The 13,932-nt window shown below is 38.5% G+C and overlaps 1 protein-coding gene across 1 annotated transcript in view; it reads left to right on the top strand.

The window, feature by feature from the left end:
* Positions 1-13,932, top strand: part of RECK (reversion inducing cysteine rich protein with kazal motifs) — a 76,720-nt gene that overhangs the window by 50,786 nt on the left and 12,002 nt on the right. The window contains exons 11-16 of the mRNA XM_059072141.2: positions 2,654-2,866; positions 4,538-4,674; positions 7,906-8,046; positions 9,203-9,391; positions 10,912-11,034; positions 13,025-13,196. Coding sequence (XP_058928124.1) covers positions 2,654-2,866; positions 4,538-4,674; positions 7,906-8,046; positions 9,203-9,391; positions 10,912-11,034; positions 13,025-13,196 — 975 coding nt within the window. The remainder of the gene's footprint in view (positions 1-2,653; positions 2,867-4,537; positions 4,675-7,905; positions 8,047-9,202; positions 9,392-10,911; positions 11,035-13,024; positions 13,197-13,932) is intronic.

A 13,932-nucleotide genomic window follows, 5' to 3' on the forward strand; every position in this document is an offset into this window, starting at 1 on the left:
GCCTCTCCAGTTGCGGAGCACAGGCTCCGGACGCGCAGGCTCAGCGTCCATGGCCCACAGGCCCAGCCACTCCGCGGCATGTGGGATCTTCCCGGACCCGGGCACGAACCCATGTCCCCTGCATCGGCAGGCGGACCCCCAACCACTGCGCCACCGGGGAAGCCCCTCAATATTGTTAAGATGTTAATTCTCCAGAAACCAATCTCTAGATTCAGTGCAATCTCAATCAAAATCACAACCAGCTTTTTAAAATAGAAAGTGCCAGACTAATTCTAAAATTCATATGAAAAGACAAATAACCTAAAATAGCTAAAACAATTTTTTTAAGGAATAAATTTGGAGAACTTACTGTACATGATTTCAAGACTTATTATAAAGCAATAGAAATTAAGTCAATGTAGCAATTCCCTGGTGGTCCAGTGGTTAGGACTCTGTGCCTTCACTGCCAAGGGCCCACATTCAGTCCCTGGTCAGGGAACCTAAGATCCCGCAAGATGTGTGGCGCAGCCAAAAAGGAATAATAATAAATAAATAAAAATTTTTAAATTTTAAAAGAAATTAAATCAATTTAATATTGACATAAGTTTAGACAAATAGATCAATGACAAAATAGAGAGGCAAGAATAGACCCACACATATAAATTGATTTTCAACAAAGGCAGCAAGGCAATTCAGTGCAAAAAGAAACATCTTTTCAACAAATGATGCTGGAACAACTGAATATCTGTATGAAAAAAAAAAACCCTTAACCTCCGTCTCACACCATCCATAAAAATTAATTCAAGATGGGTCATAGAACTAAACATAAAAGCTAAAAATAAAAGCTTCAAGAAAAAAAAATAGGAGACTATGTTGATAGCCTTGATATAGCCAGAGATTTTGTAGGCAGCACACAAAATACACTAATTATAAAAGAAAAAAATTAATGAACTAGAGTTCAACAGTAAACATTTTTGTTTACCAAAAGACACCATTTAAAATTTGAAAAGATAAGCCACAGTCTGGGAAAAAAATATTCAATATATTACACATGTACACACACACAGTCACACACATGTGCATTTGACAGAGGTCCTGTATCCAGAATATATAAATAACTCCCACAGCCTCATAATAAAAAGTCAAACAACCCAATTAAAAAATGGGCAAAAAATTTTCAAGGACACTTCATCAAAGAAGACATCAAAAGAGCCACTTAGTATATGAAAAAGTGTATTACCATTAGTCATGCAAAATGCAAATAAAAACCCCAATGAGATGCTTCCTCATACCAAATAGTTAAAATTAGAAGACTGACAAGCATGTAAACAAACTAAAAGTTTCATACATTGCTGGTGAGAGTATAAAATGGTATGACCACTTTGGAAAACAGTTTGGCAGTTTCTTAATAAGTTATGACCCAAAAATGCCATTCATAACCAGGGGAAAGAGACATGGAAACTAGAAACAACCTTAATGTGTATAAAACAGTGAATGAATAAACCAGCATTTCTCAAAGTGTGGTCTGTGGCCTGGCCCCCAAAACCCCTTGAGATCAAAACTATTTTTATAATAATACTAAGATGTTATTTGCCTATTTCACTCACATTCTCAAAAGAGTGAAGAGTGAAGTTTTCCAGCTGCTTTAAGACATGATACAGCAACAGATTGAATGCAGGAGCAGATATGAAAATGCAGCTGTCTTCTATAAAGCCAGACATTAAATAGATTTTCAAAACTATAAAACAGATCTACCCTCTCACTAATTTTTGCTTTAACATGTAATGAGTTTATTATCATTTTAAATGAATTAATAAGTACTTTAAAAATCTCTGTTTTGATTTACAATGTGATGGGTAGGGGTGGATATAACCCACATAAACAAAAACTTTTTGAGAACTTAATAATTTCAAGAATGTAAATGAGTCCTGAGATCAAAAAGTTTGGGAACCACTGAGATAAACAAATTGTGGTACATTTATTAATAGAATACTACTGAACAATAAAAAGAACAATTTATATGTACAATAACATAAGTAAATCTCAAGATTATTTAGCTAAAGACACTAGACAAAAGAATACATATAGTATGATTCCATTTATATGAAGTTCTACAACAGGCAGAATTAATCTATGGTGATCTAAGCACAAATGTTGGTGGCCTTTGGGGTGCAGTCAGCAGGGAGGGCATTGACTGGACAGGGACACAAAGGAACTCTGACGTGATGGAAATGCTTCTTTATTGATTTGGATATGCCTGTGTGAATGTACATGTTTGTCGAATCACATCAAACTAACCATAAAATCTGTAAATTTTATTTTTATAAATAATACCTCAATTTTTAAAACTTGGACTTTAATATTTATTTTGTAAAATGAAAGAAATGGTATAGTTGGAGATGATAGTCCTGTCCACAGTGTTTTAAAATTTATAATTGCCTAACAAAAATCCATATTATAAAGAAAAATTGCAGTCAGAGTCTTAATGCTAGTGTCTATGTCTACACTGAATCTTCATATATTCAAAGCTGACAATCTTTAATGGGTTGTATGTACTTTCTTCTTTAAAAAAAAATCAGATTTTCCTGATACATTAGCATGTCAAGATTTTACACATTGTTTCTCTGTAGAAAGTAATTGCCTCTTGATTTCTTCTGGCCTTTTTTCTCTTCAGGCCAACAGAACTTTTCCGGAGTTGCAATGCTCAGTCAGATCAAGGAGCCATGAATGACATGAAGCTGTGGGAGAAGGGAAGCATAAAGATGCCATTTATCAACATACCTGTTCTTGACATTAAAAAGTGCCAGCCAGAAATGTGGAAAGCAATAGCTTGTTCACTGCAGATTAAACCTTGTCATAGTAAATCCCGGGGAAGTATTATTTGCAAGTAAGTTTCTTTCATCATAATGACTCTCTGGTTTTGGTTCAGACCCTTCACGATCTCTCCCCACAGCCTATCTTTAGTTTTCTTTCCCACCACTTCCTTTTGCCCATCACCCCCACATGTCAAATGCTTTCCCACTTTTCCTCCTCTGCTGAAAATACTCTTCCATCTCCACTCACCCACCGCCTGTCCTTCTTAGCCCCTCTCAAATACCAGTCATTCCTATGGAATCTTCCCAGATTTCTCCAGCTGATAGTAATTTATCCTTACTACAAATTTCTGTAGACCTTTATTTGTACTTCTCTTATGGAACTTAGTTCAAGAAACATTGTGTATCTTCAATGCACAATTCTATTTGTATATTTTAATTTGTGTACTTGTTTTATATTCTGTTAGACTTTGCTCTCCTTGAGGAATTTATTCTTCTTTGTACCTCTCTTTTCTTATCTCCTCTCTCCTCTTTTTCTCCTCTTCAGGGATTAGCATAATCCTAATATACAATAGGTATTCCAAAAATGTTTGATGAGTGAAAGACTTAGTAAATATAGTCATTAGGGCCTGTTCCTAGAACATTTTGTGAATGGGTTGCTTAAGAGCTAGGATAAAGTACAAGGACCTACTGTATAGCACAAGGAACTATACTCAATATTTTGTAATAACTTATAAGGGAGAAGAATCTGAAAAAGAATATATATATAAAGAAAAAGAATATATATATACATATATATATATATAACTGAATCACTTTGCTATACCTGAAACTAACACAACATTATAAATAAAACTATACTCCAATAAAAAATAAAATTTTTAAAAATTAAATAGGAAGACCAAAAAAAAGGATCTAAGATAAAGATGAAAGCTGCTATGGTGGGTGAAACCAAAAGCATTAACTACATAGTAATCTGTGTCAGCTGCTCTTCAAGCATCTTTTTTTCCAAAACCAAGGTAATATCCAGCCCCTAAGGTGTTGGTATGTGGCTCAGTGCTGCTGGGCACTTGATGACTGACTGCAGATTATTTCAACCTTGAATAGGGTCCAGATCTGTTCTCTGACATGACTTGAGGGTGGCCTGAGTAGGGGAGAGATGAGGGGTAACTACTGGGTGACAAGCAAGAGGCAACAAGTGGGAAATTTATAGACTCTTAGCACAGAACTTTTATAGATGTCAAATCCCTATTGAAGACAGAAAATTTTATAGTGGATTTTCCAGTTGTTATAGGCCAAACACCTTAACGTTGATAACAAAGCAGATTTTTAAAAAGAGAACGGCAGGAAGGGAGTGATAGAAGAAGAAAGGAAGAAGCAAGCATGCATAAGGTCCTGAGACAATGTATGATTTTGCAAAGAGCAAATCAGATTAGCCTAGGTTCATTTCCTTTCAAAGACAGTGAAAAGCCACACTGATGGTAGTAACAGTAAGTAGGAGTGTAAAATTTGAGCAGGGCCTTTGATCGCAGGTGCAGAAAGTTAGGCATGCTTTGATATGGTAATACATTACTTACTCCTCAACCTAATAAGGTCTGCTATCACTCCTGTTCTCTTTTGTCATACTTACACCTATAAAGTGTGAAACATTGTTGAGTTATGAAAACTGAAACAGAATTGATATTGGCTAGACAACGTGAGGCAGTTCCTCAAACCCTAAATTTGTGTGTGTTTTCCTTTTCAAGATCAGATTGTGTGGAGATTCTGAAGAAATGTGGGGACCAGAACAAATTCCCTGAAGACCACACAGCTGAAAGTATTTGTGAGCTTCTATCACCTACAGATGACCTGGAGAACTGTATACCTTTGGATACATATCTCAGTAAGTACTTTGGTTTTTTTAATTTCAAAGGCTTCTCCCTTCTGTCTCTGCCCTTGATGTTTGCTTTGGATGAGCATCATTCTGTTGAGAACATGTGGTTTTTTGTTTGTTTGTTTTGTTTTGTTTTGTTTTGTTTTTTTGGTCATACGCGGGCCTCTCACTGCTGTGGCCTCTCCCGTTGCGGAGCACAGGCTCCGGACGCACAGGCTCAGCGGCCATGGCTCACGGGCCCAGCCGCTCCGCCGCATGTGAGATCTTCCCAGACCGGGGCACGAACCCGTGTCCCCTGCATCGCCAGGTGGACTCTCAACCACTGCGCCACCAGGGAAGCCCGAACATGTGGTTTAATGATACTACCTCAAATGCAGACTCTTATTTGCTTGGCCTCTTTGGCTCAGGAAAGAATTGTCATCTTTCTCTCTTTTCTTTTTTTAATTTTTATTGGAGTCTAGGTGATTTACAATAGTTTCAGGTGTACAGCAAAGTGAATCAGTTATACATATACATATATACACTGTTTTTTAGATTCCTTTCCCATATAGGACATTACAGAGTATTGAGTAGAGTTCCCTGTGCTATTTAGTAGATCCTTATTAGTTATCTATTATATATTTATTATTATAGTTATATATATTATATATAATGTAATATATATTATATATAATATATATTTTATATAATATATATATATATATTATATAGTTATCTATATAGTAATGTGTATATGTCAATCCCCCCATCTTAAAATATGTACGGAGAAGCAATTATTATATCACTCTGAGGAGGTAGTGAACTGTTATCAATCAGGAATTCTAAGTGGTGAATCAGGGGCCAGCGTACTCAGATAACCAGCTCTTTATCATTGCCGTTTCCTTGCCATGATTTGACCAAGAAGTGGAATTTCCCCTAGGGAGTCTTCAGCTTTCTGTCGTCAGAATATCAGTGGACCTGAGCCAGGTGTTGGCTTGGACTTATCCACCAAATAGGGAGTAAGGAACGATGGTCTTCTTCCATGAAGAATGGAATTTTTCTGTGCCAAATACTCCTGCCAAGAGCTAGAAGAATAAGTTGGTATCTCCTTGAGGGATTCTGGAGCTAAGCTTCCTGGCAGGAGGTGACTATGTGTGGTGGAAACCAGGGAGTAACAAGTAGAACTCATACATACCATGTAGTTAGGGTAAGGGAAGTGTTTAGGCTGCCACCAGGGGGCATTAGTGCCATGAGCTAGCTGGAAAGGCAGTGAATTCAGCTCCTGCTAGCTTTGTTTTCCTGTGTTAGGATTAAGTTCAACTGCAAATAACAGAACAGATAGAAGCAAAAGAAAGCCCAGAAGTAAATAATCCAGGGCTGTTATAGTGGCTCCATCATCAGGAACCCAGGCTTCTTTTTCTTTCTCCACCATTCTGAGTGCTTGGCTTCCATCATCAAGGTTACTTCATGTATTTATCATCACAACATGACTACTGTAATTCTAGCCACCATATCCTAGTGTAAGGGAAAACCACCCCTAATTGTAAGGGAAACTGGGAGAGATGTTTTTATCTGTGGGCCCATTGCCATCCTGCTATATATAGCAGAAAATATCTGCTATATTTTCTCAAGACAAGCAAACTGTGTCCCTTAGCCTTAGTGACCAGTATAGAAAAAAAGAGAGCATTAGACTAGAATCATAGGCAGATCACTTCTTTGAGTCTCAGCTTCCCTATTTATAAAATGATTGGGCTGGATGAGATAAACTCCAAGAGCCCTCTACCTCTATTAACCTTAGAGGGTGAGTCTGGCCTAAAATCAAGTAGGCAAAATGAATGTATTCACAATCCTGGATGCTATTAAAGCAGTCAAATATATGTGTAGAAGGAAACTATTTCAGTGGGAGGAAACTTAAAGAAATGCTTTTGTTTAAATTTCAATACTCTTTCTAAATATCACACATATAGTTGGCCCTGCATATCCACAGGTTCCGCATTTGCAGATTGAAAGTATTCGGAAAAGAAAAATTCCAGAAGTTTCCAAAAGCAAAACTTGAATTTGCTGTACACCTGGCAACCATTTACATAGCATTTACATTTTATTTACAACTACTTACATAGTATTTACATTGTATTAGGTATTATAAATAATCTAGAGATGGACTTCCCTGGTGGCACAGTGGTTAAGAATCCACCTGCCAATGCAAGGATCACAGGTTCAAGCCCTGGTCTGGGAAGATCCCACATGCCATGGAGCGACTAAGCCCGTGTGCCACAACTACTGAGCCTGCGCTCTAGAGCCCGCGAGCCACAACTACTGAGCCTGTGCATCACAACTACTGAGCCTGTGCACCACAACTGCTGAAGCCCGCATACCTAGAGCCTGTGCTCCACAACAAGAGAAGCCACCACAATGAGAAGCCTGCACACCACAACAAAGCGTAGCCCTTGCTCGCTGCAACTAGACAAAGCCCGGGCACAGCAACGAAGACCCAACACAGCCAAAAATAAATAAGTTAATTAATTAAATTAAATTAAATAAATAATCTAGAGATGATTTAAACTATACAGGAGAGAGTACTTAGGTTATATGCAAATACTATGTATGCCATTTTATATAAAGGACTTGAGCATCCTCAGATTTTGGTATCCATGGGGGTCCTGGAACTAATACCCCACAGATACTGAGGGATGACTGTATATTAAATGAGATTCTTCCTTGGTCATTGTTTAACAAGTTAAGAAATATAATCATGGTATAGGGTCCATCTTACCATAATAAATTATCATTTATGGTGAAATGTGCTAAATTATCCCTCTTAGACATAAGCTATTTGACTACCTTATTAAAAATATACCTGTTACTTTCCATCCCCTTACACTGCTTATTATTTATTGTTATCGGACTTTTTATTTGCATACATACACACACACACACACACACACAGTCTATTTATTATCTATTTCCTGATCAGAATGTAAACTCTATGTTAGAGATTTGTCTGTTTTGTTCACGACTGTATCTCCAGTACCTAGAACCTTGCCAGGTGTATTGTAGGCACCCAATAACATTTATTTATAACAAATGAGTGAATGTATGTTTATGCTAAATGCACAAATGATCAAGGAATCTGAGTATTTTAATAGCTTACTAGAATCAGTCCTCATGAGCTGACCATTTGTTCCAGATGTCATCAACTCAATTTACAGACCTCTGTTACTCTTTTGGGTTGGTTAAACTGATCTGTTTTTGTTTTTTCAGGACCAAGTACTTTAGGTAACATTGTAGAAGAGGTGACTCATCCCTGTAACCCAAATCCTTGCCCCGCTAATGAGCTCTGTGAGGTAAACCGGAAAGGGTGTCCATCTGGTGATCCCTGCCTTCCATACTCTTGTGTTCAAGGTAAGAGGTAGATGGGTGGGGTGTGGGGTGGGTATGAGTACGTGCCTCTGCTGTTTCTTCATAGGAGTTATCTTTGGAATGAGATTATTTTCTAAATTATGTTTTTCTATAAAGTTCAAGGTTTTTCCAACATGTATTATTTATGTAAGCAGAAAAAGACAAAGACAAATGTAATTTTCAATAGTCATTTTGATTGTAACCTAATTTCAATCCAAAACCAGACTCTCATAACGAGTCATAGGGTTCTTGACAACAAAAGAAGAAAGACCCTTAGGCCAGCTTTTTGTACTTTGTCTTCTATGCTGTAATGTTTGAGATGTACTGCACATTGTTCATGTTTTTTCTTTTCTTTCCTTTAAAGCACGGAGAAATAGCATTCTCAATCGGATGTGTAATTATCTTCATAAATTTAATGTTGTGCTGAAATGCATATGATTTTAAGGCTGAAAAATTTTTATCCCATAGAATTTTTATGGTCTTTATCTCTCTGTGGGTCCCTTTAGAATATAGTTGCTTTCTTTTATCTATTTCCCAATTGAAAATGTTTCTTTATCATGTTAGAATCAACATTTTTAAATATGTGTAAAGTAAAAAGGAACAAAAGATTAACTAAGCATGATGTCTCAAAGGACCATGTACAATATTTGTGTAATGCTATAATATATCAGCTATAGCATCATAATAAATCTTGTTAAATTTGGAAACAAATGGGTTTTCCTTAAGTCCAATCAAGTATTCAACTTTTCTTTGAATTTAAGATGTACTTGTATTCCATCACTAAAAGTTTTCTGACCAAGATTATTCTAAAACTAGTCAGTCGCCATACTCCATTTAAAAAATATCTGTGATTTTAACATACATTTGATAAACCTAAAAAAATAAAAAACTACATATCTCATAACATTTTTGTACAGAACTATTGCTAACTTTGAGGTACGTGTCCTTTAATCACCACCATCTCACAGAACATGGAATTTTTGTTTGAGAGGATGTTTTTGGCCAGTGAACCAAAGCAGTTCCTTAGTTTAGTGAAAGTTCTATTACATAATCTTTAGTGGCCACACAGTACCTATAAGACTTGTGTGAAGTATATCTAATGTCATAAAACAATATCAGAGAACAATACCAAATCTCTCAGCTAATTTTGTCTATACAGGTTGCAAATTGGGAGAAGCATCTGATTTTATTGTCCGTCAAGGGACACTGATCCAAGTGCCATCATCTGCAGGGGAAGTTGGTTGTTATAAAATTTGCTCATGTGGGCAAAGTGGACTCTTAGAAAACTGTATAGAGATGCACTGTATAGACCTTCAGAAGTCTTGTATTGTTGGAGGAAAAAGAAAAAGTGAGTCTTGAACTGTTTTTGTTTTTTGTTTTTAACATGAGATTAGTTATATTAATTTTGTAGGGAGAACATTGGATGGGTTCTCACCAGAAAGTAAAGTCTACAAAGCAGATATTCCAGGGAAGTATTTTTCAACTATACAGAACATGAGGACTTCTAAGGAACCCTCTTAGAAGCCTCATCAAGAAGGGACTAATAGCTAGTAATAACTAACACTTGAACTCTTAACTGTGTGCCAAGCACTATGCTAAGTCTGGGCCTGTGTTATCTCCTTAAATCCTCCAAGTTGCTCTTTGATACGGGTGCTGTTGTAAGGAAGCTGATGGTAAGAGAGGTCACCCAACTAGTAAGTGACCAAAGCAGAATTCAGTCCCAGGCCTATTCGACTCCAAAGCCCTTGCCCCCCACAGGCAAGGACACAGGTCTACCCCTCCCCACCCCTTCCTCAACAGTCTCTCTCCCCTCTGCCCCTTTCCCAGAAGTAAAACTCAGAGTTTGACGTCATGCAAAGCAAAGTGGGGGATGGAAACTACACTGTTGATTCGTGGTTGTGAGAGAGCACATTAAAAGGTGCCCCGCTTTATTGCCTTCTCTAAAAGTCTGAGAGTCTTGCTTTCTCACTGTTTCCTTAACCATCTTTTGTTTATAGCCCTAATAACTGTTCATATCAATATATAACCTCAAAAATTGTGAAAAAATACCACTTTTGAGAATGTGCTCCCCACTACACATGCTCATTCTGCTACCCTTACCTCTACGTCCATTCCCCTACCCATCAACCAGAGTAGTTCAGCTTTTATATGCCTCTTGTTTTACTCTTCTGTGTGAGATTTTATTTTAAGAAGAGTACTCTTGGCTAAAAATGGCTTGCAAATTTCTGCTTAGACCCGCAAGTCAGGTATTCATTGCTTAGTCCATATTCTAAAATGTAATATACGTACCTTGAATCACAGAAAACTTCTGAAGATAGACAAGTTCATTCCTTCCATAAGCTTTCACTGATTAAATGCCTATTCTATACAGAAGAACATACTAGTGCCTTGTGGAGCTGAAACTGGGATGAGGGATTGAGGTCATGCTCTGCATGCTAAGATGGGAGAGAATTTGAGCCACAAAAAGGAGCAGACCAAATGTATGTACTTTAAGGAGCTAGTCGTTTCTGCCAGGGCATCAGGAGAGTCTTCAACCCAGAGATGGCATCAGGACTGGTCCTGGAAAGATGAGTAAAAGTTCTAGAAGGAGGAAAGGAATGAGCACTTGAGGTAAAAGGGGTAGCCAGAAACATTCTCAGAGAATAAGGAGCAGTCTGGTGAGATGAGCACATTAGGGGTTTGGAGGGGTATGGTGGGAGGTAAATACAAAAATATAAATATTACAAATTTAACTCCCTAGTTTGTGTATTCAGAAGTCATCTTTCAAGAATTTCTATTTTAAAGCTCTTTAAACTATTAAATTTTTTATTTTATGATTTATTTATAAAGGCATTAAATAGATCAGCATTTTATTTCTCTTTCTCTCAGGTCATGGAACTTCCTTTAATATTGACTGCAATATCTGTTCTTGTTTTGCTGGCAATTTGGTGTGTTCTACCCGCCTGTGTCTCAGTGAGCACAGCTCAGAAGATGACCGTCGTACCTTCACAGGTAACCATGGTCCCCCAAAAGCTGCCCTCATCCCTTTGTACTCATGTTCCCTTCAAGGCAGCTTCTCTGGTCTTGCCTTAACTGCAAATTTTCACAGTAAAATTAATACATAACCTGAGAGCAAGATACTTTCCTCTCTGGAACTCCTGCCTCCTCTATAAATTGAAGGCATTAAACTAAGTGGTTTCTTAGGGTCCTTTTGGAGTTCCATGAGTCAAAAAGAACAAGCCAGTGATTGGGATGGTTTTAGTTAAATGTAATTTTTCTACCTGCTAAAATACCCATTTATCCCTACCATTATGGTCTAAAGTGTCCATGTATTTTCTAAATTTGCTTCTGTTTTAATGTTTTTATTACCACCTTCTTTCTTGTCCTACCTTGTCTTACTGAATTCATATAGGTAGGGACCCCTATAAACAAAGCTATAGGTAGAAAAAGTAAAGAGTGTTTCTCCCAATCTAGTATATAAAATCTAGAAGTTAGATGTGTCAAGTCTCACTTGGGAGATTTCTGGAACGTTGAAGGGTGATAACAAAAGCAAAACAAAGACAAAGGTTGTAAACACCTTACATAGATTCCTTCCATTCATATCTCCTTAGAGATGGGGAAAAACAGGAAAGTAACTCAGGAAATTATTATAATTTTGAAACTTAAGGATTTTTGTGAACAATCGGTCAAGAATACGACTTTCTTGACTTTCCTTTGCTTTATGCTGCTGGTATTATGCTCACAGCAGCTGCAATAAGTGAAAAGCCTAGCTCGATGGGATGCTCTTTTCTTGAGAAGAAGCTACGGTTGTCAACAGCAACAACACAGTGGCTGGTATCTGCTGGTATCTGCTTTTTCCCAAATCTGAAATACCTTTGGTTCTGGGTGAAGACGAACCAGGTAGCTGCCCTTACTCCATTTCTTGCTGCTGCATCAGCAGCTTGATACTCCTTCCATGGAGTTGGTATTACACATAGAGTGGGGTAGGAAGAGAACAGAATAGGGTTTTAGCAACCTTGTATCTCCAGCCCATTGGAAATAAAAAGGAGATCAGAAATAAGAAGTGAACAGCAGACTGAAGAGGAAGTAGAGGCAGGACTAGCTCCACCCCATCCTCTATCCACCCGAATGAGTACCAGCCTTGGCTGCTTTATTCTTCTGTCATTGTTGTCCTTTATTTTTATCCTTTGTCTGCTTGGTCTGATGAGGATAATTCATTCTGCTTAGAGAAACAGTGAAAATGATGTGGGGATGAAAAATGAACTAAGGATTTACAGGAAAGTCTCTTATTTATTTACTTACATCTATGTGGTTTTGGAAGTTGAACTTTACAACTAGCAGGACGCTTTTTCCCTGTAGTGTGTAGCCCCTCGTGTCCTGGGATAAATTACATCAATGACTATTTAGCTAGCAGACTCTAAGGAGATTTTACTGGCCACAAAGTATACCACATTTTGGGGGACTCAGAGAGTGCCCCAGTCCACACAGGACTCAGAAGGAGACGTTCATAAAAATTCTTAAGTCTCAGGTTACAATAATTTCCCAAGTTACTGCCTTCTTGTTCTTCCCCCTCCCTAAGGAGATGGAAGGAACCTATGTGAGGCATTTACAACCTTCATTATTTGTCTTGGTTTTGATATTATCCTTTAACATTCTAGAAATCCCCTAAGCTAGAATCAAACATCTAAATTTCAGATTTTATATACCAGATTGGGAGAAACATTCTTTACTTTTCCTACCCATAGCTCTGTTCATCTCTACCCCTGGAATCAAGATCTGGAGGCCCTCAATTAGCTGGCAATAAATGGAATAAAGGAAAGTTGTTATGCAGACAAATGACTTTTCAGAACCTTGCCACCTTTAAAAACACTGTCAGAGATTGGAAGGATTTTTTTTCTGACTTATTAAAATTCATGCTTATTAGTGGTTTGCCTTAATTAGGAAACATAAGGGGAAGGGGAGCGTACAAATGCACATTGTTGAGGCACTCTTCTCCCTTCAGGTCTGCCTTGTAACTGTGCAGATCAGTTTGTCCCTGTGTGTGGGCAGAATGGACGCACTTACCCCAGCGCCTGCATTGCTCGCTGTGTGGGCCTCCAAGACCATCAGTTTGAGTTTGGATCATGCATCTCAAAGGATCCATGTACTCCTAACCCCTGCCCAAAAAACCAAAGGTAAGTCAAATGCCTCCTTATCTTTTTCAACTGAAGGTCACCACTTACTCTGTACCAGACAGTGAAAATACAAAGATGAATTAAGGTGGTCTCTGCCCTGAAAAGTTGGAGTCTAGAGGGAAAGATCCACGTAAAGCTGCTTGGTGACATGCTTTGATTGGGGGCCCGGAAGTTGAGCAGTTTACACAGCCTGGGGGAACCTGGGAAAGCCTCTAGAGCATGTGACAGTCAGCTGGAAAAAACAAGGAGGAGACTGACAGCAAGGTTTACTGTGGAGGAAAGGTGGTGCTGGTGAAGGCAGAGAGAGTAACAGGAGCAAAGATCTTGGCTTCTGGAAACAAGGAGAGAACGTGGTGTATGCCGGGAGCTAGAGCAGTTCTGTAAGACTGGAACAAAGTGTGAGGCAAGGAGAGGTGGCAGCTGAGACAAGAGAAGCAGATGCATTCTTGTTACTAGCTACTTATGCCTGCTGGCAATAGAAAACATTCTACTTAAAACCTACCTCCATTGTAGGGATGGGACATGAGAAGTCTCTGGAAGTGCAACTTAGGTATTTTGTGTGTGTGTGTGTGTGTGGTACGCGAGCCTCTCACTGTTGTGGCCTCTCCTGTTCCGGAGCACAGGCTCTGGACGCGCAGGCGCAGCAGCCATGGCTTACGGGCCCAGCCGCTCCATGGCATGTGGGATCTTCCCGGACTGGGGCACGAATCTGTATCCCCTGCATCGGCAGGCGGAC

The sequence above is a fragment of the Kogia breviceps genome, chromosome 8 (assembly GCF_026419965.1).
Source record: "Kogia breviceps isolate mKogBre1 chromosome 8, mKogBre1 haplotype 1, whole genome shotgun sequence".
Lineage (NCBI taxonomy): Eukaryota > Metazoa > Chordata > Mammalia > Artiodactyla > Physeteridae > Kogia > Kogia breviceps.